The sequence below is a fragment of the Brassica napus genome, chromosome C2 (genome assembly GCF_020379485.1).
Source record: "Brassica napus cultivar Da-Ae chromosome C2, Da-Ae, whole genome shotgun sequence".
NCBI classification, from domain to species: Eukaryota; Viridiplantae; Streptophyta; class Magnoliopsida; order Brassicales; family Brassicaceae; genus Brassica; species Brassica napus.
The window spans coordinates 943,792-968,135 of record NC_063445.1 but is presented as its reverse complement, the minus strand read 5'-3'; the positions used below and the strand labels follow the sequence as shown (position 1 = coordinate 968,135).

General features: G+C 33.8%; 5 protein-coding genes across 8 annotated transcripts; 4 read left to right on the top strand and 1 right to left on the bottom strand.

Moving 5' to 3' along the window:
- Positions 1 to 6,597: 6,597 nt before the first annotated feature.
- LOC125581370 (protein trichome birefringence-like 9) lies at positions 6,598 to 8,945 on the top strand. Its single transcript, XM_048746691.1, has 4 exons — positions 6,598 to 7,074; positions 7,688 to 8,077; positions 8,146 to 8,633; positions 8,720 to 8,945. Exons 1-3 carry the CDS (start codon positions 6,698 to 6,700, stop codon positions 8,630 to 8,632), a joined length of 1,254 nt encoding a protein of 417 aa, XP_048602648.1. The 5' UTR covers positions 6,598 to 6,697; the 3' UTR covers position 8,633; positions 8,720 to 8,945.
- On the bottom strand, positions 8,897 to 9,983 carry LOC106422621 (small RNA-binding protein 11, chloroplastic). Its single transcript, XM_013863409.3, has 4 exons — positions 9,771 to 9,983; positions 9,547 to 9,615; positions 9,355 to 9,461; positions 8,897 to 9,291 (listed from the first exon to the last, which is right to left on the bottom strand). Exons 1-4 carry the CDS (start codon positions 9,886 to 9,888, stop codon positions 9,145 to 9,147), a joined length of 441 nt encoding a protein of 146 aa, XP_013718863.1. The 5' UTR covers positions 9,889 to 9,983; the 3' UTR covers positions 8,897 to 9,144.
- A 179-nt stretch (positions 9,984 to 10,162) lies between these two features.
- Positions 10,163 to 14,365, top strand: LOC106422783 (splicing factor SF3a60 homolog). Its single transcript, XM_013863578.3, has 11 exons — positions 10,163 to 10,424; positions 10,691 to 10,804; positions 11,953 to 12,057; positions 12,139 to 12,281; positions 12,377 to 12,473; positions 12,756 to 12,917; positions 12,993 to 13,064; positions 13,275 to 13,427; positions 13,523 to 13,729; positions 13,806 to 13,952; positions 14,033 to 14,365. Exons 1-11 carry the CDS (start codon positions 10,251 to 10,253, stop codon positions 14,177 to 14,179), a joined length of 1,521 nt encoding a protein of 506 aa, XP_013719032.1. The 5' UTR covers positions 10,163 to 10,250; the 3' UTR covers positions 14,180 to 14,365.
- Positions 14,366 to 14,992: 627 nt separating this feature from the next.
- Positions 14,993 to 16,966, top strand: LOC106422619 (cyclin-B1-2). Of its 4 annotated transcripts, none has more exons than XM_022698089.2 (4): positions 14,993 to 15,214; positions 15,427 to 16,296; positions 16,378 to 16,556; positions 16,648 to 16,966. In XM_022698089.2, exons 1-4 carry the CDS (start codon positions 15,029 to 15,031, stop codon positions 16,814 to 16,816), a joined length of 1,404 nt encoding a protein of 467 aa, XP_022553810.1. In that variant the 5' UTR covers positions 14,993 to 15,028; the 3' UTR covers positions 16,817 to 16,966. The 4 variants fall into 4 exon arrangements, with proteins under 4 accessions (XP_022553810.1, XP_022553813.1, XP_013718861.1 ...); XM_013863407.3 differs by having other exon boundaries at positions 15,075 to 15,214; positions 15,455 to 16,296; XM_013863406.3 differs by having other exon boundaries at positions 15,075 to 15,214; positions 15,452 to 16,296.
- Positions 16,967 to 17,576: 610 nt separating this feature from the next.
- Positions 17,577 to 19,413, top strand: LOC106422664 (sorting nexin 1-like). Its single transcript, XM_048747649.1, has 7 exons — positions 17,577 to 17,678; positions 17,819 to 17,893; positions 18,153 to 18,312; positions 18,401 to 18,534; positions 18,618 to 18,686; positions 18,790 to 18,869; positions 18,946 to 19,413. Exons 1-7 carry the CDS (start codon positions 17,577 to 17,579, stop codon positions 19,058 to 19,060), a joined length of 735 nt encoding a protein of 244 aa, XP_048603606.1. The 3' UTR covers positions 19,061 to 19,413.
- The last annotated feature ends 4,931 nt before the right edge of the window (positions 19,414 to 24,344 follow it).

Below are 24,344 nucleotides of genomic sequence, written 5' to 3'. Positions count from 1 at the left end.
CATATGGTTAGACAGGATCAGGAAAATATAAATGTATAATTGGATACTTAAAATATCCAAATAGCACATATATAAATTTATAATATGAAATTAGTTCACACCGTTAAAGTTTTTCATATAAAAAAATATTTACGTATACATATCAAAGTATTCATAACATCCTCCAATAACACTTATATACTTATACAAACATATTACGGTAATATAAGACTAGATTTTGATTTTGTATAATAACGAGTGAGATAAGTAATTATTTTAGTTAAACCTCTTATAAATCATTTACATACTATCAAAGATTTGTATGTGATCATTAGATTGTTGTTTTGAAACCCCAAATTCTTATTTCTCGGAAATTCCATCGGAAATCCATCGAAAATTCTGACCAAATTCCGACGGAATCTAACCCCGACCAATCAAAAGACATGCATAAACTCATAGTTTCTCAAGGCTTCCTTTGTTGATATTCTCGAAACATTCCGACAGAATTCTGACGAAAATAATGTGACAGACATGTTTAGTCGGAATTTTTCACTTTACCTCGGTAGAAACTTCGCAAAATTAATTTGATTAACCGCTTAAAATAGAACCGACCGAATTCCGACGGAAACTGTCCGTCGGTTTATTTTTAATACATAAGCCGACCCTTCTTCTTCTTCCTCATTTTTTCTCTTCTCCTCGGCAATCTCCGCGATCTTACTCCTCTTTCTCTCTAACAAATCTGCGATTCCGACCCCAATTCCTCCAAATCTCTTTGTAAGTCATCTAAACCCCTCTTTAGATTACGTTTTTTTTTAGGTTTGGAATGTTAGATTTGTGGATTTTAGGTTTTGAATATGAAGATTTAGGATAAAATTGATAGTTTTAAGAGTTATATGTTCTTAGATTTTGTTTTAGGTTGTTTTTTTGTATGTAGATTGAAACTTTTAGATGTTAGATTTGTAGATTTTAGAAATGATATGTTAAACATTTTTATAATAACATTTTTTGTGTATTTATAATTATTGAAAAGTTATATTTTAAATATATATATATAATGTTTTCAAGTTTTTATTATCTTTTATTGTTTCAAAACGTTTTTATAATTTTATATAACGTTTTAAGCTTTTAATAAAACATTTTAAGTTGATATAATTTTTTTTTAAGTTTGTTATAATTTATAAAACATTTTCTGATTTCTAAAATTTATGAAAACCTTTTTCACCTTTTTAAAAACCTTTTCAATCTATAAAATGTTTTTGTGTTTTTTTAGATTTAGTTAAAACGTTTTTCAGTTATTAGAAAAAGGTTTCAATTACAAAAGTTTTTTAAAATTAAAAAAAAAAACGTTTTCTCTTTGTTTTAAAATATTTTCAATGTATAAACCGTTTTATGTTTTTAAAAATTTATAAAAACATTTATTATAAAGGATTTAAAAAAATTATACTACAAAAATGTTTTTCTAATTTTAGTTATGCATATATAAAGAATTAAAATATTTATTTTAAATGATTTTTAAAAAATAATTATATTACAAAAAGTTTTTATATTTTTAAATTTTATATATATTTAATGAATTAAAAATATTTATTATAAAAATTTCCGTCGGAATTTTGTGAGAAATAAGTTCGTTGGAATTTCGTCGGAAAACTCTTCTTCGTAATTTCGTCGAAAATCTGTCCGTTAGAATTTCGTCGGAATTCTGTTCGTCGGAATTTTGTCAGAAATATATCCGTCGGATTTCTTCGGAAATTCGTGAAAAATTGCGACGAAATTCTGACAAATTTTTTATTTTCGACGAGATATAATCGACGACTGTTTTCGTCGGAAATAGTTTATTCCAACGGATTTCCGATGAAATTGTCCGTAGGAAACTAGCTGTTTTCTTTTCTTGTAGTGATCGTCCATATCTATTCACTTAATGAGATCTCGTTCATTAAAATTTGGATATAAAAAATTGTTTAGTTGACTTGCAGAATTAATAGCATTCGTGTTAAGTGTTAACGACGTGGGCACATTTATAAACAGTAATGCTAACTCTCTTTTATTTTCTTGATAAAGAATTACTAACGCTGACTTTAGAGTTTGGCTACATAGTTATTACATTTTGTATTTAGTTTGGTTATTAAGTTATTACTTATTTTCTCGTGTCACACAAGAAGTAAAAACAACGTGATATATTTAATTTGTTAAAGAAACCAACGTGATCTAACCAAATCAAATTACAGGTATGGTAGTTCTAATCCGAACCGAACTCTGATTTGACTGTAACAAAACATAAGTCCATAACTAAAACTAGAGTGGCTTAGTTGAATTCTATTCATTTGCATGGCACATGATATGGTTCTATAAATGTATTCTAATATAGCAATGATTTTTTCGAGTTTTACGTTTATACATTTCCTCAAGATACGGCCTTAAAAATAAAAGATATCTTCAATGTCTAACGAAACGCAAGATGTTAATAAATATACATAATGAAGTTGAAAACCATATCATGACAATTCATGCATATGGAAGCACATAAATAACGATGCGTGGAAAAAGGGTCAGCGAGGATCATAAAGATAGAAACGATAACAACGGATCTATTTCATGTGGTGTAAAACACTTAAATAATTAAAAGTCAAAAAGATGTGACGAAGTTGAGATAGTAATTTACATTTCTTTAAATAACATTTTGAGGAGCTACCAACTCTGTTAAAATGTTTTTTCTTTTTAAATGTTATTTTTGATGCACTTCAGTTCCGATTATAATATATACTCTTTCAGTTTTAAAATGATACATATTTTAGTTTTTTACACATATTAATAAAACATATCAAAATTTCAATATTAAATATATAATTTTCTGTGATCATCTATTTTTCTTAACTCCAAACTAATATAAAATTCAGTTTTAAAAAAAATACAATTAAACATAATTTGTTAATAAAAATGCATTAAAAATATAAAAAATAAATTTATTGAAACAATTTGTTTTCTAAGACATGCATTTTTATGCAGCGGAAGTAGTTAATTAACATATATTCATGAGAGTGTGATATGCTAAACATCATTAAGTTGCAATTAATTTGGGATGCTATTTTAGATAACTAACTGTAATTTGTAGTTATTTCGAGTACTTGTACACAGAAAGTAGTATGTTTTTGGGCACAAATTACTCAGTAACTAAAATTTCATGAGCTCTTTTTTATTTGGCGTGTGTTCCTATTTTTGCAGAGTCTGGATTTACCATTAATGTCCAAGTCATTGGGTTCACCCACTAGTCCCACACTTTAAGTGTAATGATAAAAGAAACCCAAGGGGGAGAGAGTACATATTTAGTAGAATTACATCCCAATTCCAATAGCATTCATCTCAATGTCATGCCATATATATACATACTTGATGCAGTACCTCTATAAGGACCACTCTTCTTTGATTTCTCCTTTAAAGTACAAAATTTTCAAGTGAAGTGTTTAGAAAATGGGCTTTGGTATTAGACTGATAAAGAATCTGGATTAACATCTGAAGCCTATGGATTGCTAGAGAGAAAGAAATAACTTCACTCTGCACACACACACACACAAACACCAAAGTTCTCAACTACCTCATATAATGTTAACTCTGAGGAAAAAATAACAAATGCTCTCCTGCCCAAATATATTGAAATCTGTTAGGTAAAAAGGCCGAGCCAGCAAGCAAAACACTCAATAAAACTGAGACATGTAGCTGATCAAATAGCAATGAAATCCATATGGAAAATTCATTTTAATAAGTCTGGCCCAGATAATAACTTACAATGCATGCGCCATCTTCTGTCTTAATGAATATCTAGTAAGATCAATATCTCCCAGTGCATCATATTAGTTGGCACTTAATTCTAGCCATCCATATCTCAAACCTAAATTGATAGCTAACTCCAAGACTCATCAAGCATATTTTCACATAAGTTTTAATAGGAAGAAAATGAATCATATGCTAGGGTAAGAAAAAATGTATATTAAACTCTATTTCATAGTACATGGACATCGTTTTAATTTTTTATCAATTAATTTAGTAAAACTTCATAATACTTCAAAAATTTTAGTGGATTAACCACTATAAAATCACTATTTTATAGAGAAACGGAGACAACAAAAGTTTCAAACCTCTTTGACCTTCATCATATGTTAGTGAAAGATGCAACTATGCATTAACACAATATTTTCACATTTTTGATTTTTTCTCAAAATCTATGTGTTAACCCCTACGAAAATATTAAATTTTCGGTAAATGCTCTATATACAGAAGCCTATGATCTTTAGTGTTGTTTTAAAATTTCTAAACACATCCTAAATTTGTATTAATGTATATTAAACTCTCTTTCATGGTACATGGACATCTTTTTAACTTTTTCTCAATTAATTAATTTAGTAAAAATTCATAATACTTCATTAATTGGTAGACTAACCACTATAAAATTGCTATTTTCTAGAGAAATGGAGATAACAAAAGTTTCAAACCTCTTTCAACTTCATCATATGTTAGTGAATGATTAAGCTATGCATTAAAACAAAATTTAATTATTTTTGAATTTTTCTCAAAATATATGTGTTAACCCCTACGAAAATATATAATTTTTCGGTAAATGTTCAATATACTGAAGCTAGCATATGATCTTTAGTGTTGTTTTAAAATTTCTAAACACATTAGACATTTATATTAATGTATATTAAACTCTCTTTAATGGTACATGTGCATCATTTTAATTTGTTCTCAATTAATTTAGTAAAACTTCATAATACTTCAAAAATTGGTGGACTAACCACTATAAAATCGCTATTTCTAAAGAAACGGAGACAACAAAAGTTCCAAAACTCTTTAACCTTCATCATATGTTAGTGAAAGATGCAACTATACATTAAAACATTATTTCTATATTTTTGAATTTTTCTCAAAATATATGTGTTAACCCCTACGAAAATATTAAATTTTTCAGTAAATGCTGTATATATCGAGCCTATGATCTTTTGTGTCGTTTTAAAATTTCTTAACACATTCTACGTTTGTATTAATGTATATTAAATTCTCTTTCATGATATGTGGACATCGTTTTATTTTTTTGTCAATTAATTTAATAAAATTTCATGATAATCTCTAAATTGGTGAACTAACCACTATAAAATCGCTATTTTCTAGAGAAACAGAGACATCAAAAGTTTCAAACCTCTTTGACCTTCATCATATGTTAGTGAAGGATTCAACTATGAATTAAAACAGTATTTTTATATTTTTGATTTTTTCTCAAAATATATGTGTTAACCCATACGAAAATATTGAACTTTTCGGTAAATCCTCTATATACTGAAGGCTGAAGCCTATGATATTTAGTATTGTTTTAAATTTTGAAAAACATTTTACATTTGTATATTAAACTCTCTTTCATGGTACATAGACATCGTTTTATTTTTTTGTCAATTAATTTAGTAAAATTTCATAATACTCCCTAATTTGGTGGACTAACCATTATAAAATAGCTATTTTGTAGAGAAACGGAGACAACAAAATTTCCAAACTTCTTTGAGCTTCATCATATGTTAGTGAAAGATGCAACTATGTATTAAAACAATATTTTCACATTTTTAATTTTTTTCTCAAAATCTATGTGTTAACTAATCCCTACGAAAATATTATATTTTTCGGTAAATGCTCTATATATAGAGCCTATGATCTTTAGTGTCGTTTTGAAATTTCTAAACACATTTTGTATTTGTATTAATTTATATTAAATGCTATTTCATGGTACATAGACATCGTTTTAATTTTTTGTCAATTACTTTACTAAAATTTCAAAATATTCCATAAATTGGTGGACTAACAGTAAATCCTATTTGATATCTTTATATGTTTGATTTTTTTTTCAAAATAATGAATGGAGATTGGTTTTATTTTATTCCACAACTATGCCAGGCAGAACATATTTTTAATCAATATTGATAAATTCTATATTTGATTGTGATATTTTGGCCTTGCAGGAGTTAGGTACTAGACTTCAGCGACCACTAGTTTTAAATAAGGTAAATGCTCTGCAAATCATTGTCTCTACCAAATGAATGATTACCAAACTACTAGTAGATTTGTAGCCGATTATGATTCTACAATGAAATGTAATAATGAATACATATACACACGCTTAGAACAAAAGGGTGTAGCAGCTTGATGACATGTTTTTCAACACGTTTAACAAACAAAACGATCTCACAAAACTGAAAAGGACATCGATAGCCATTAGCCAACACATCTACACACAAAATATTGAGGAATGCTATTCAAGCAAGTAAGCAACATTGATGCCAATTTGCCAAAGACCACTATCAAAATGAGACTAGCTAGACTACAAGATTATTTGCATTATAGTAATTTACTTATACCAAAAGCTCTTGGAAAATCCTTTTACGCAGGTCAACTTAAAAGAACCTTCATAAAAAAGACATTAATTACTATCTAATGGTATAATCTTTATTACATAAGATTAGTTCCAACGTCGTCGCGCTAATCACAATCCGGGAGATGTAATGACGAACGTGGGGCCAAGGAAGCTTCCATCACGATGTAACCGACGCATACTCATAGTTTATTCTATTCCTTTTATATCTAAAAAAAAAAGGATAACAGTCGTATAAACATTTGTATAATAGTTTGACGTCTCTCGCTTACGTGAAAGAGAAGACTTGTTCAAAGAGAGAAAGAAGAGATCATGGATCATCAACAACAACAACTCTTCTCTCTCTGCTCAGTTCCATACGTTTTCAACATCAAGAAACATTTCTTCGTCAGCCTCTTTTCACTTAGCCTCCTCATATTCTCGACCCTCGTCATCTTCAACCTTGTCGGCTCCTCCTCCTCCTTGGAGCCTCTTCTCCGTTTCGGATTGTTGTCGCCCTCATCGCAAAACTCAACAAAGGATTGTGATTACTCCAAAGGAAGATGGGTTCGTAGAACATCATCATCATCATTGATATACGGAGAAGAGTGTCGCTTTCTTGATTCAGGTTTTCGTTGTCGCAAGAACGGAAGAAAAGATTCTGATTATCTAAACTGGCGATGGCAACCACACGGCTGCGATCTCCCACGGTAAGCATGTTGCCACATCAAATTTTTCATAAAAGTGAATATGTGTTTTCTTGCTTGCACCTAAAGTTATGTATTGATTCCTTGGAATAAAATAGATAAATGTTTTAAGGGTTACAACTAGAGATATTAAGTTTTAGCTGCAAGCAAGAAACATAGTTTAGGATTCTATTCACATTCTTGTGACACAAGAAAGCTTTACTCTCGTATAACTAAAGTAATGTCTTTATTGCTTGCACATAGGGTTACAACTAGATATTAGGCTTATATTCACTTTCTTCCGACACAAGAAAGCTTCCTATTGTAACCTAAAGTGAAAGTGTGTGTTTTTGCTTGCACCTGAAGGCTTTATTTAGGGTTACAACTTGATATTAGGCTTCTGTTCACTTTCTTCTGATACAAGAAAGCTTTGCTCTTTTATACCTAAAGTTAAAATGTGTGTTCTTGCTTGCATCTAAAGGCTTTATTTAGGGTTGCAACTATATATTAGGCTTCTATTCACTTTCTTCTGACACAAGAAAGCTTTGTTTCTCGTATAAACCTAAATGTTTTAGTACTAACTGTGACCAACTTAATGTTTTTTTTTTTCTTCTTGGTTTGGCTGTTGAATGATTAGGTTTAACGCAAGTGATTTTCTGGAGAGAAGTAGGAACGGGAGGATAGTGTTCGTGGGAGATTCCATTGGAAGAAACCAATGGGAATCACTCATGTGCATGCTCTCACAAGCAGTACCTAACAAGTCAGAGATCTACGAAGTGTATGGGAGCCCCATAACCAAACACAAAGGTTTTCTCTCCATGCGGTTCCCTCAGCAAAACCTCACAGTTGAGTACCACAGAACACCGTTCCTTGTCGTCATTGGCCGGCCACCTGAACACTCACCGCAAGAGATCAAAACCACAGTGAGAGTCGACGAGTTTAACTGGCAATCAAAAAGATGGGTTGACTCAGATGTTCTTGTCTTCAACTCAGGGCACTGGTGGAACGAGGAGAAGACCGTGTTAGCGTAAGAGAGAGTCCCCCCTCAGCTTCTGACATTCTCTTCCTTAAACTGTGGTTCTGTTTTCTTTGCAGAGGAACATACTTTGAAGAGGGAAGGAAAGTGAACAAGACAATGGGAGCAATGGAGGCGTTTGGGAAGTCTCTGAGGACATGGAAGTCATGGGTGTTACAAAGACTTGATCCTGACAAGAGTTATGTCTTCTTCAGAAGCTACTCTCCAGTGCACTACAGAAACGGGACATGGAACCTGGGAGGTCTGTGTGATGCAGAGACTGGTCCTGAGACTGATAAACGGAGAATGGAACCTGATGCAGCTCACAATCGATATATCTATGAAGCAATTGAAGAGATGAAGTATCAACACAGTAAGGTTAAGTTTCTCAACATTACATATCTGACAGAGTTTAGGAAAGACGGCCATCCTTCTCGGTATAGAGAGGGTGGTACTCCTGTTGATGCTCCTCAAGACTGCAGCCACTGGTGCTTACCAGGGGTACCTGACACGTGGAATGAGATTCTCTATGCGCAGCTCTTGTCAATGAATTATAGAACAAAGTGAGGTATAAAAAACTGATTCTGGATCTTGATCTAGTCATGATTCTGTTTCATTTTGCATTTGCTTCACCTTCTCAAGCTATCTTAACAGGTTCAACCTTCAGGATCAAGAGATGGATCAAAAGCAAGTACAAAGAGAAGGCATTACCAAGCATAGGCTAGTTTAGTTCATAAACTCAGACATACTGCCAATGATAGTTGTAAATGTAACGATGGAGAGATTCATATAGACATGATTTTGTACAAAGCAACCATCAACACATCAGTATAGAAGTTCTGAAACTGAAACTGAAACTGAAACAGATCATACCGGTCTGGAAACATTATTGATCATCATCTGTAATAAAAAGCGATATATACACATCCTACGAGTATAAGATCCATTTAAGAGTTGAAAGTTTTGTAGTGATAACTACTTCTGCTTTAACAAAAGATTCAGAGATCATGAAATGAAACAAGAGCAAGTGTCCCAAAGCTTTGCTCATGTCTCTTACAAACAACAGTTGCTCGATTCGGTTACTCGATGTTAAATGGCTCAGATGTTGTTGCAGCTGCTTCCCCTGGCCTAGGCGGCCCTCTTGCTATTGGTAAGCCACCACCACCGCCACCAAAAGTTTGCTTCGCCTTAGCGTAGTCCACAAATATTACACGACCGTTTAATTGCTGAAAACAAAATGTTTTGTTACCAATAGTTAAACAAAGTGAAAAACATCAAAGACAATATACCTGTCCATTAAACTCCATCAAAGCCTTCCTCGCATCGTCATCAGAAGCAAACGTCACAAAACCGAACCCTTTGGATCTATCAGAGACTCTATCCATCACTATTTGAGCTGCCAAGAAACAACCGAAAACACTTCAAAAACTCCGACCAGTGTTAATTGTCCAGTGTATTGTAACAAATGATGCATATTGTACCTTCAACAACTTGACCACATTGGGAAAATGCCTCTGACAATCCCTGCTCGGTAGTGTAAAACGATAATCCTGCAGGAGAAAAAAAAATAAACATGAATTGTTTGTGAACTAAGCATTAATTATTATTTATTAGAGATTCTAATAACATCATTTTGTATGTCACGAATCAATATCTCTCCTGATATTTGGTTTTTATAAATTAAAAGGGCCAGAATAAGAAATACCGCCAACGAAGAGTTTAGTGGCAACTCCACGGCGTTGAGTGAGGAAACATGAGGAGGAAGCGTTAGTTACGCCGACGGATTTTAAGTACCGGCCACCGATCCTTGCGAGCGCCGCCATTGAAATGATGCCGCGAGGAGAGAAGAAGCATGTGTGGAAACTTATGAATCGGGCATTTTGGGCCTATATAAGCCCATACTTCAAACGATTAAATTTCTAGGCCCATTAAACCATCTGAACAAGCCCAAGAGACAAAACGCAATATGATTCAGTCTGAAGAAACGAAGAAGAAGCATGTGGGAACTTATGAATCGGGCAATTTGGGCCTATATCAGGCCCATTAATCCATCTGAACAAGCCCAAGAGACAAAACGCAATATGATTGATTCAGTCTGAAAATATCCATCGGTCTTGTCTACACACTCGTACTGGGGATTTAGGGTTTCGGTTCGATTCAAGTCTCAGGAAGAAGAAGAGAGAAGATGTCGTCGACACTCCTCGAGCAAACTCGCTCCAATCATGAGGAGATTGAAAGACTGGAGCGAATCGTTGTGCAAGATCTGCAGACTGAGCCGTCGTCGAGCAAGGACAGATTGGTACAGGGCCACCGTGTCCGCAACATGATTCAGTCTATCATGCGCACCACCGAGAAGCTCGTACGTTTACGCTCCTCCTCCTTCTAGTATCTTCTATCGAATTAGAAAATGCGCTTTCCTTGTATAGTTTATCTCAAAATGATTTGGATCCTTTTATAGCTTCGTATTGATTTCTTATATAGTGAAGTGGTTCCCGGTTAAGTGAACATTGAACTATGGATTTAACCAAACCAAGCATTGATTAGATGATTAACTAACTACTCATCAGTAGATAGATTGCCTTGGGATTAATGCTGACGTGTGATTCTTTGTTGGGCTATGTCAAGGTTGAGACCTATGAAGATAAGGATGGGGCTAGGGAAGATGAGATTGCGGCGCTTGGTGGCCACACTGCAACAGGGATCAACGTGTATAGTGCATTCTATGATCGTTTGAAAGAGGTTTGCTCTCTATCTGTTGATCTATGTTATATAATTCCATTGATGATTAGTTTAAAACACTGGTGATGGATAATCAGGGGCGGAGGCAATGAAGGAGGTGTGGGGTCAGCTGACCCCACTACTTTTTTAAAAAATATTTTTTTTATTTAAGAAAATTTGTATTGACCCCATTAAAAATAAAAATTTGACCCCACTAAAAATATAATTTCACAAATATAATCACAAAACATTAAAGATTGAAGATAATTTAAAATTATATAAATAATATGTTTATTTTATTTGTTAAACATTTGATTTATATTAATTTTAGCTTAGATTTCAATAAACACGTTTTTATAATAAGTGTTAGTTACATATTTCAATAACTCCCAAATTGTATTGGGTCCAATAATGAGCGAATTTGAAAAAAAGGGATTTGTACTTCTTTTCTGGACAACGCAAAGAGGAAGAACTCTCATGTTTTCCAAACAATTTTTAGATAATTTTTTTTGATCGAATAATTTTTAAATAAGTTTTCTATTTTTTTTGTTATACACTCTCTTCTTTATTTTAGCAAACTAAAAATGATTATGATTCAATGATTATGTAAATTTATCAGTTAACTAATGGATCAGTTTCTGAATCGGCAAAAAAATATCAGTCAATGAAAATCATCAAAAAATAATATTACAATATCGCATCAGTAATGAATTTCTAAAACTTTTATGATTTGTTTTATCAAAATTATTTTAAATTGTAGTAAATAATTATGGTAAACAAGTTTTAAGATATGAATGATCATATAGTATATTTATAGTTTTTTCGTGGTTATAAATTATGTATTTGGAGATAAAAAAATTTGACCCCGGTACAAAAACTTTCTGGCTCCGCCACTGTGGATAATTAAGAACTAAGTGAAAGAGTCTCTCTCAGTTTTATTCCATTAACTATTTTGGTTAGTTCTCATTCTTTTCAAAGTATTGTATGGAATTTGCTTTGCATAATAGTGTACCAGACGGTTATATATTCTACATCGATAGGGATTTATATCTAAGTAGGGTGCAGACCCCACCCTGAATGAGATTCAAAAATTCTAGTTTCGAGGGTTCCTGAATGGAATGTTTATCATCTGAATCCCTAAGTAATTAACTTCTTTTACAAACTTACAGATACGTGAGTATCATAGAAAGTACCCTTCTGGACCTCTTGTTGATGCCAGTGCGGACTATGAAGCACTTCTGAAGGTGGAACCTGTTATTTCGTTCAGTGGAGAGGTAAGTTTCTGTTTGACTCTTCTCTTTATTGCCGGACACCAGATTTTCATTTTTGAATTTCTATAATTGTGTGTTGTGCAGGAAGGTGCTGGTCGGTACTTGGACTTGCATGATTTGTATAACCAGTACATTAACTCTAAATTTGGGGAAAGGGTCGAGTATTCTGTTTACCTTGATGTCTTTTCTCAACCAGAGAAGATACCTCGTAAACTGAAGTTTTCAAGGTAAAATTTTTGTTCTTCTACTTAGAAAGCCTCCGTATTTGTTTCTACATGTATCTGAATGGCCTTCCTTGTTGTCTTACAAAATGTCCTTTTAGGCAATACAAGAAGTATATGGAAGCTCTGCTAGAGTACTTGGTCAACTTTTTCCAGCGAACGGAGCCGTTGCAAGACCTTGACAAAATGCTTTCTAAGGTTTAAAACTCCTCTCTTTCTTTATTGTTTTATGGTGTTCAACTTGTTGCCGTATGGAATCTTATGGGTGCTTTGAACTAATGGTATGCTATACCCATCGAAGCACTTTTGCGTAGAAGTTGAATCCATAGCTAGATGAAGCTCGTATTGGAAATTAAGTAGCCATAGCTAGAGATTTCATATCCTCGATAGTATAACTTGGCATTCTTGGTAGTTCTAGTTTCGTCAAATGTTGTGCATTCAGTTTAATCTCTTGCATTTAATATGTTTGGTTTCGTGCAGGTTGAGACTGATTTTGAAGAGCAATTTGCAGATGGAAAAGTAGTAGGCTGGGAGGACCATGGCCAAGAGAATGAACCACAGCCACAGCATTCTGTCATAGATCTTGATTACTACACCACAGCCGAGGAGTTGATAGAAGTGGGACCTGAAAAGCTCAAGGAGGTAATGACCATGCTTCATGTTTATATGATCCCTGAAGCATTATTCCGCTAATTATCTCTCTTTTATGTCATTTAGGCGCTGGGGGCTCTGGGGCTGAAAGTTGGTGGTACTCTGCAGCAGCGTGCGGAGAGACTTTTCCTTACGAAGGTTCGTACACTTGCTAAATCTCCTGGAAACGCATTTTGCTACATTTTGCTACATTTTGCGTGTACTGAGGTATTGGTAGGAGCATTTAGTGCTATGAGATTTAGTTGGGAGTTAAAGTCAGATTGACATTTAGTATGCCAATTGATTTTGTAGCTTATGTTATTACCTTAAGGTTGTCTTATGCCTTTGATTGATTCAATTTATGTTCAGGATACGCCTTTGGAGAAGCTGGATAAGAAACATTTTGCCAAAGCCATCGTGAAACAAAACGGAGATGCCAAATCAACGCAGGAGCCCGACAGTGCTAAACAGATTGCACTAACAGAGGCCAAAGTGAAGAAACTCTGCAGTTTACTTGATGAGGTTAGTTGATTGAAGTACCTCTTTTCTACATCCTTTGTTTTGTCCCTAAGCATATTTTTACCTGACCTTTTAACTTTATTATTGTCTTTGTATAGACAATCGAAAGGACAAAGCAAAACGTTGTTAAGAAGCAGGCCTTGACGTATGAGGAGATGGAGGAAGAACGCGAGGGTGAGGAAGAACGTGCAGAAGAAGAAAGTGATGACGAGGAAGGTGACTTTTACAATCCACTGAAGCTGCCAATGGGTTGGGATGGGAAGCCTATACCATACTGGCTCTACAAGCTTCATGGACTTGGCCAGGTATGTTGGAGTTATTAGACCACCACTGACAAACACTATGTGGACTAATCAAATTTGGTGTTGTTATGTCATGTAGAAATTCGAATGCGAGATATGTGGAAACAGTGTCTACATGGGGAGAAGGGCTTTTGAGAGACATTTTAAAGAGTTTCAACACCAACATGGAATGCGTTGCTTAGGGATTCCAAACACAAAGAACTTCAATGAAATCACTTCAATTGAGGTATATATATTACTTTGGGGTAGCTTAAAGTAATAGTTTTGGGTAAGTTGATATGTGATTTGGTTTGGTTTTTATTTCAGGAAGCGAAAGAATTGTGGAAGAAGATCCAGGAGAGGCAAGGGGTTAACAAGTGGAGGCCAGAACTGGAAGAAGAGTATGAAGATCGTGAAGGTAACATCTACAACAAGAAGACTTACTCTGATCTCCAACGTCAAGGTCTCATCTGATTGATCACATTCTGGGATGTACTTGATGACAACTTCTCTACTTGCCGTATCACTTCAAACCATTCTACTTTGTAAAATCAAACCATTTGTCATCTTTTTGTGGTGTATTGTCTCTTTTAGTTTCTTAGACCATCACAAATGTTCCCTAGGGAAAACATAAAAAAATGAAGAAAAATGTTTCTCAAATTTCAGAATATAAACAGTATTACATCAAATTTGAAGTAATATTATTCACTAATTCATTTTGATCTTAAAACCTTTATATTTATAAAATGATCTTCAAATTTATACATACATATATATATATATATCTATATTTATATTATATATTAAACAATTTTAAACTTTTATAAATTATTTATATTTATATTTGACTGTTTTAAGTTCAAACGTATCAAAAAAAAATTGGTCTAACGGTGACAGAAGTAGCGAATTTTAAATTTTAATTTCCTTAAGTGTTACTAATTTCTTAACATTCATTGGTTCCTCTTTTTATAGAATTTGTGTAAACATAATAATATGTTTCTGTTTACATTTTAAAATTTAATTCGTACTCATTTGCTAACTTCTATTCGCTGCTCTTATTAGTTTTTAGAATTTTCTTATAGAATTTGTAGTGTAGTTTATGCTATTAAATCACAAAATCTTAATTAAAAAGGTAACTTGGAATGGGCTTTCTTACTTTTTTTTTTTTTATTTCACAGTCAAACGGCCATTTTCGGAAGACTATATTCGCTGACTAGTAAAACACTCCCGTGCCAACGCATCCCAACTCTACGTAGACTCTCTTTCCACCGTTGGATCTAAAATCTAATCATCCAACGGCCACAAATAAATCCCACCAAAAATATGACCGTTGGAATACAACCGTTGGCTCCTCTTCATAAGACGAACGCTCTCTCGCCTTCTTCTTCATCACAATCTCTCAATCCTCACAGACTCTTTTACCCAAAAGAGAAATATCAAAGAAGAGTAAGAATCTGCAGGAGAGAGCGATTATGGCGACGAGAACAAACATGCCTGAGCAAGTCAGAGGTAATCTTCTTCTTCCTCTTCTTCACCTCCTCTCAATTTTCTATGTAATCAATTCGATTTCGTAAAATCTGGGTATAGCTTAATTGATTCGATTGAGTATTCATCTGATCTTTGATGGGTTTCTTCGATTTTTGCGAAATCTGGGTTTAATTTGATTGAGTATATAACTCGTGTGCCCTAACTCGGTCCCGATTCGACTCGGTCAAGAACAGATCTTGATTGTGATTTCTTATGCAGCAGATGGTGTAAAGATCCAGAACAAAAACGGCGCCGTAAAGAACCGTCGTGCTCTCGGTGACATCGGAAACCGAAACCTCGTCTCTGTTCCCTTAGCCCAAGGAGGCAAGCCCATTAACAGGCCCATTACCCGAAGCTTCCGAGCCCAGCTACTAGCGAACGCCAACGGTGGTGAGAACAAGGCTCCTGTTCTTGCAGCCAAGAAGCCACAACAACCTCTTGTTCCAAAGAAGAATCTAGTCGTCAAGAAGGCAGCAGTGTCACCTCCTAAGAGCAAGAACGTGACGTACTCATCGGTTCTCAGCGCTAGAAGCAAAGCTGCGTGTGGTGTAACCAACAAGCCCAAGATTCTTGATATCGATGAGTCTGATAAGGATAACCATTTGGCTGCGGTGGAGTACGTTGAGGATATGTACTCTTTCTACAAAGAGGTTGAGAAGGAGAGCCAGCCGAAGATGTATATGCACATTCAGACGGAGATGAACGAGAAGATGAGAGCCATCTTGGTGGATTGGTTGTTGGAAGTTCACGTCAAGTTTGAGCTTAACTTGGAGACGCTTTACCTCACTGTCAACATCATTGATCGGTTCCTTTCGGTGAAAGCTGTTCCTAAACGTGAGTTGCAGCTTGTGGGAATCAGTGCTTTGCTTATTGCTTCCAAGTACGAAGAGATCTGGCCGCCTCAGGTGAATGATTTGGTGTATGTGACGGATAACGCTTACAACAGCAAGCAGATTCTGGTGATGGAGAAGACTATCCTTGGGAACCTTGAGTGGTACTTGACGGTTCCGACTCAGTACGTGTTTCTTGTCCGATTCATTAAAGCCTCGGTGTCTGATCCAGAGGTGAGTTGACTTTTGCTTATTTTCTTACAGTTTAGATTGGAAAGAGACTAATGTTGGTTTGGTTTGTTGTTGTGTCTGTAGATGGAGAACATGGTTCACTTTCTAGCTGAGTTGGGGATGATGCACTATGATTGTTTGAAGTTCTGTCCCTCAATGCTAGCTGCTTCAGCTGTTTACACAGCGAGATGCTCTTTGAACAAGTCGCCAGCTTGGACAGATACGTTGAAGTTCCACACTGGATACTCTGAATCTGAGATTATGTAAGAATCATCAACATCATCTCTGTTTCTTTTGTTCTTATTGTCTGTTAAATTGCAGAGAAACTTATATGTGTTTGTGTTGTGTTAATAGGGAATGCTCAAAGCTTCTAGCTTTACATCACTCGAGATGCGGAGAGAGCAAGCTGCGTGCGGTTTACAAGAAGTACTCAAAGATCGAGAACGGAGGCGTTGCTTTGGTTTCACCAGCAAAGTCTCTCTTGAGTTCTGCTGCTGATGTGAAGAAGCCCCTTTCTGCTTAAAGTGATTTTGTGTGTGTTTTCATCAGATCTCTCTCTGATTGAGAAATTTTAAGATTCGACTTTGCTTTAAAAAAAAAACTTATTTGTTATGAGTTCAAAATATGATGTATACTTTACCTCTCTATGACTAATAGATAAGCTTTCTGATAATTGGATTATGTTTGTGTTGTTTGCATCATGCTCTGAGTGGTAACGAGGACTTGTTCCAACGAATTTATAACTGAAATGTTAATAAAATTATTCAACAGCTACTGACGATAATAACCATATCCAAAATACATTATCTTAAAAATAATTAATCAAATCTGATCATTTAATTGTGGAGTAAAGCTAAAAGTGAGCTCCTTTCTTGCTCTGATCGTGAATAATCCGGTTTTACTCTGTCACTACGAGAGTTTTTGACTAAACCGGGTTTAATTCGATCTCTCTCTCGGGTTTGTTGAACGTGATGCAGAGTAATACGTGATGCAGTTAAGTTGTTCCTCCTCTCCCTGAGAAGAGTGCTGTTGGTAAAATTAGCTACATTATCTCATTGAGTCTAATATATATACTACATTTATCTCTATTCAGTTAAGTTGATTGCTTGATGGATTTTGAGAGTATCGTTGTTGTTTAATTAGCTTAGGTTAGTTAGAGGTTTCTGATGATTACCATCATGATGTGTAGATTCTTCTCTTCGCATTTTCAGTACAGTGGATGAGTCTTTTAAGTTTATTTTTTGTTGGCAGAAAAGTTCCGGTTTAGTGCGGAGTTTATTGAAATGAGGAGAGTAGCATTGGATGTATTTGTTAATCGGATAGCATTACACCCTGAGCTTCGGCATAGTGAGGATCTTAAGACCTTTTTGCAAGCTGATGAAGAGGTAGTAAGAGATCTGTACTTTACATTTCTGGCAAAAAAAAAAAAGAATTTTGGTTGCATTTACTGCCCTCCCTGAAGGACTATACTTTGCAGTATAGAAGGTTATATTGTCTTTGCTTGACGGTTTTACTTTCTCTTCAGACAATGGAAAGATTCAGGTTTCATGAAACTGGTTTATTCAAGACCAAGCCTGCTGATCTAATGCAAATGTTTAGGGTAAGCATGCTTTAAATAACAGCGGATTCATGTTGGCTTGGGAGCCAATGATGGACTCGATATAATATTATGCTCTGATAGTGTTTAAGGGTAGCATCTTACCAGTAAGTTATAGAACTGTTAAGAGTTCTATGTTTTAGCCACTATAATTGGTTACTTATCTTTTTATTATTGATTTCATTCATTTTTTGCTCCATGCTCTTGATTAACTCTGCGGTTCTTTTGTATCTTAATGCTACTACACCTGCACAATTGACAGGATGTGCAATCAAAAGTTAGTGATGCTGTCCTCGGAAAGGAAAAACCTGTCGAAGAAACTACTCCTGAATACGAGAAGCTTAAACACTACGTTTTCGAGCTTGAGAACCACTTAGCTGAGGCTCACAAGCATGCTTATCGCCTCGTCAAGAGGCATAGAGGTAATGACAATGTGTCAGAGTTGATCTTATACTTTCTCAAAGGCATGGATGGATCCTTAAATGTGATGTTTTGTTAACCTGATGGCAGAGTTGAGTCAGTCACTGTTGGATTTTGGGAAGGCCTTAAAACTTCTTGCGGCTTGTGAGGGTGAACCTAGAGGAAAATCATTCTCCGATCTTGGAACTAAATCTGAACTATTATCGATTAAACTCCAGAAAGAGGTACTAAGCAGAGAGCATCGCTTTCTAACTTTTTCAACTATAGTAAGATGATGCATGTTGGATCTACCCTATACTATTTGTAGGCTCAACAAGTGCTGATGAACTTTGAGGAACCCTTGAAGGACTATGTTCGGTATGTGCAATCCATCAAGGTGATTTTCTCTAGCCTTTTGCCTTTGGGGTTAGATTCTGGTTAGGGACATGTGCCACTAGACATGTCTGGACATGAAACGCTTCCGTATTGTGTATATCCAGTTGACAATAGCAGAACGAGGCTCTGCATACAGGCAACATTGTGAATTGGCAGAAACAACAAAGCTAAAAGAAATAAACCTGTATGATTATCTGTTCTCTGTCAAATAAGATTTACTTTGGAACATTCTATAAACTCTTCTCTGTTGTTATTTGCAGTGACAAACTCATGCTCACACGTTCTGACAAAGTAGGAGAAGCTGAGAACGAATACAGAGAGAGAGAGGTAACAACAACAACAACAAACTCCAACTTAAAAATGATTTCTCTTTGACCATATATGGTGCTTGTGCAGATTAAAGCAGAGAGCGAGGAAGCAACGATAAGATTTGAGAGGATAGCGAAGAGAATGAACGAGGAGATAGTGAGGTTCCAAGAAGAGAAGACAGAAGAGATGGGAGTTGCGTTTCATCAGTTTGCTAAAGGACAAGCTCGCTTAGCAAACGGTGTAGCTGATGCTTGGAGAGCTCTTCTTCCCAAACTTGAAGCTGTTTCATCTTCTGTTTAAAAACAATACTTTGTTGGTTTTTAACAGTTTCTGGTGTTTTTATTTTTTGTCAATTTTTTCAACTTTAGTAACTTTGTTCGTTTTCTTCCACTTGTAAAGATAAATACATGCACTTCATACATCGCATCACATGTTGAGAGTTATAGCATGGTAAGACTTCTAAACCACTTTTATTTTTCCCTCAAAAAATAGTTTTTTTTCATTAGTTTTAAAATAAGTGATTTTTTCCGTTTCATGCACATGCATAAATATTACAAATTAAATAAATTATAACGTTGACAAAAAAAATTATAACAAAAATGATTACTATATTACTTTAATTTCTTTTTATAACTTATATAATATTATTTTATATAATATTATTCTATAATTTTGGCTAGACATGTATAGATTATTTAGTCGGTTCAGTTATCATTTGAATATATTAGATTACATATAATTCTTTGAACGAAACCGTTTTTGTTCGTTAGCTTTTTTCTTTATTTAAAATATATCTGTCTAGAATTGTAAGTTTCAATTGGTGGACATTTGAAATTGTTTTCAAAAATTACCCAAAAAATGAGAAGTTGGATCACGTAACCCAAAAAGTATTATAATATTACAATATATACAATAAAAACCAAAAATTAAAAACTCCTAACTAACTATCTAACTAAAAAGTACGACCATTATTATTACAATATATACTATATTTTTTTTTACAACCGGTTAAGACTATATATAATGGTTTATATATTCAACACTCTAAATTTTACCTTTTAATATTACACATCATTTTTTCTTTCTTCCACATAATAATTCAACATACATTTTACTTTTATATCATACAAAGGTTTTGTTTCAAGACCCTAATTTACTATTTTAGGTTATAATATTGATTTCTGTTAACAAAAAATGAGTAAAATTCAAGTGAATCATTTTATTTTACTATTGTAAGAAAATCAAGTTGAAATTTATTAAAAGCTAATTAAATTTATATTTAAAATTTATTTTTATTTTGTATCCAATTCAAAAACGAGTTTCTATTTGTAAATTATAAAAAACGATAAATTTTGGTAAAAAATAAAATGATTTACTATATAAAAGTTAACCACAAATAATTAAGGTGAAAAAACAAATATATCAACAACCAATGATAAATCACTATTTGTTATCGTCTCTTTCCTCTCTCTTATATTTAACGGATTGAATAAATTTAACTCAGTTTAATCCATCTCACTTTCAACTCTTTATTCAACATCTCATTGCACCAATTAAACTGTTAAAAATAATAATTCAACTCATTTTTTCGGTTATCAACTACCTCCATCATTTCCCAAATAAATGTTACCACCGTCAAACTTTGCCACTGTATCTCCGTTACGACCACCACCAAATCCATAATTTTCAATGTCTTGTGCATTTATCGACACCTCCTTCCTAACTACCACTCCATCATCCGTAATCAATAGCATACCTCTTCTTTAATCACTATGAGCTCTTTCATAATTAAATTAATTACTCAGCCACAATCATAATATCCATCACAACCACCACCAAATGTGTAACATCCACTACATATTTTGTTTCCCCCACCACCATCACAACCAATAGCACTTTATGTCTATACTATTTGTCAGTTTCATACATACATAGTATAGTTTTAGACCATTTGATTATTTACTTAATATATACTATACCATTTGGTCTATTTCACTCTATTTACATTCTCATTTGCATATTTTTATAGGATTGAAGAATTATGTTCACATAAGCTACTCATAACTTTGTTTTCAAGTTATTTAATATTATATTAATATGATTACTAAAGAAGATGAACCATTTACACTTACATTGTGTTTTTTTTTCTATTTGTGAAACAGAGTAAAAATATATCTTTACAATATTTCTCTTCCCCCTCCTCAACCTCCTCATTCTTAATTAGTCACATCTGTTTTGTTCTATTTACTCGGATCCATTCTATTTAAATTTATTTTTTTCTTTCATAAGCATTATTATATATAGCAATTTTTATGAATGAGACCTTTTTGGTTCTAAATATATGGTACATTTTTCATTTATTTGTATGTACATTTGTCCTTCAAAAGCCTAAACCAAAACATACATTATGTTTTATAAAAAATCCTTAAATTTTGGCTCTCGTGATCTTATATATTGCTATAACTAGCAATAGTTTTGCATCAAAATATTAATGTGTTAGTTTTTAATCATGTTTTGTTCATATTAATTTTCATTTTTTGTGTTTTTCTAATGTTTTTTCTTATATTTTCTTGTGTTTTTCTTTTGTTTTTCTTACTTTTTGAGATTTTCTTATTTTTCTTTTAGTTATCTTTTCAGTAGTACTATATTAATAACATATTGATACGATTTTAGAAAGAAAATAATTAAAAAATTGTTTTAATGTTTTAGAAATATTTTATGTTGTATATCTTTTATATCGCGTTTTACGTACATGTTACATTGAGTCACTTGTCCACTAAGTAAGTCATATACTTATAATACATGTTATACTTACACCGAGTGCCATTGCATAAGAAAGAAACACTGTTCTATTTTCCGATAGGTTCATCGTTTTTTTTTTGTTGCAAATTTCACAAATCTTATAAATTAAAATTTACATGTGTTATATATATATATATATATTTTAGAAACACTGACTTACATAGTATGACTTACGTGGTATTTTTCCTAGCAAACCATTGGTTCACACATTCAGCGTGAACCAATGCATTCTTGCAGTGCCATCTCAATTGGATTAGGCTGCCACCGTTAAAGCATATTCTACACCTAAGAGGTGACTCAACACACACGACCACTTCTTCTTCTGAAACGATAGAAGAAGAAGCATCATGATGTTGTTCCATTTTTTATGTGTTTGTTTTTAATATGAGGTGAAGCAGAAATGACTCCATTAAAATGTAAAAACACAAAATAAAAAGTTAAAGCCAAATATATTGTTTCTATTTAAATACACTACTTTAGTTTGACCGGTTTTTTTTCGGTTGAGAAAGACATCAAGGTAAACAGAATATTCAACCCTTTTGCCAAATTTAAGAGTTAAAGAGTAATGGCTTGGTTTAAGAGTTAAAGTAATAGCTTCCCTCGCCATGGAGATTGGCAAGGTGTACAGTTTTACATAAAACTTAACGACAAAGAAAGAACAAGGGCAATGACATAGAGTGCCATTGACCAAGTGATAATGATGGTGCTGCTTCTACATCTGTTTCCTGATACATTCCGAACCTCAACTTGGCATATCTCGCAGATCCTATTGACCATGTAGATGAGGTGATTCATGGAGTTCAGCTTAATATGTTCTCACAATCATTCCACATCCATGGATATTCAAATGGTTGACAAAGAATGAGAAGGAAGTTTGGGAAGAGAAAACGATAAAAATGCTATACCTCAGGTAAAGAGTGTTACCAATAGTGTGCAAAAGTAAATGATCTATGAGAAAAAAGATTATATTCAGTAAATGATCGAGTACCTTGGAACTTAACTTATTTTAATCATGTTTTGGTCATATTAATTTAAACTTTTTTCTTGCGTTTTTAATGTTTTTCTTGTGTTTTTCTTCTATTTATTTTGTGTTTTTCTTATTTTTTATTTTAATTATTTTTTCAGTAGTGCAATAGAAACTATATAAATTAATAAATACGATAAACTAATTAAAAAAAACTTGATTCCGAATCATGTCGGTTCATAACATGACACAATCGATAAAATAATAAGATAATAATTTATTAGAATTTTTATACGTAAATGTATAGTCTCACTAAAAAATAAATTAATAACACATCAATTTATTTTGATAATATTTAATAAAATTATATCTAATTAATTTGTATATGAAAAATAAACTTTTTAATAAAATAGTATCGATATATTATTATTATAATAGAGTAAAAACTCTATAAATTAATAATGTTGAAAATATCATACACCGCATGGTGAGACTCGACCTTGAAAAAAATTAAAAGAGAGAAAAAAAATTCTATTATGAGCTTCAATTTAATTGATATATAATAGATAAATAAATTTCATTCGAAAATTTGAATAAAAGTATTTTTGATAAACAATTTCATATATATATAAGTGAAGTGAAATGTATAGGTTAATAACTGGTTTATAAATTAATTTAATTGATACAAAAATCGAGAAACATTATGTTCGTCATAATAATTTCTTAAAACTAATTAAAGTATTAAGATACTTCTAGTTAAAGATACACAACACATTAGCTTTAGACCTTTAAGACAAAAAAAAAACTTGTAATTGTCCCCATGTGTCAATGAAGGATTGTTTATTAATTTTTTTTTTTCCATCAAATAATTTTATTTAGAAGAAGGGGCAAGCCCAACTATTACAAGGTCCAACCAGTAAAGGGCAACCCTACTCCACACAAACATGGGCCCATAAGCCCAAAAAAAAAACAGAAACCCTAGCAAAGAAAATGGAGGCGCCGCTCTCACGCTCAACCGCTTCGCTCAACGACGGAATCCCACACCAATCGAAACCCCGGTGCCATCTTCATCGATCAATCCACCGGTAACCACCCAAGCTCAAAAGCTCCACAACATCTTCACCGCTAACGCCTTCACGACGGAGTTTCTAAAACCGGAAAGCATCAATCGCAGAAGGAGAGCTAATCCGTAACTATTAAAACACCACCACCGACGAGAAAGCTTAGCGCAAACCATCACCCAGTTACCACCGGGGAGCGTCAATCATCCTCCGACGAGAGCTCCTCCGGCCAAACCAACCCACCATCGCTCGAGACTAAAATAGAAACCTAAAACCGGAAATAAAAGACCGCTAGCCGGCGGCGCAAGGCACAGAACAACCTTCACACCCCGGAGACAAGAGCCGGCGAAAACGGAGCAGAGGAAGCCTCCGCCTCCCGGTAACAAGGCCGGCGTCGATGGAGCTCTAGAAGCCTCCACCTCCCGGAAAACTAAGACTACTCGAAACTACCGGCTTCACCACCACCATCCTCCACCCGCTCGCGTCGTTACTCCAAACACAGCGCCTCCACTGGTGACGGGTC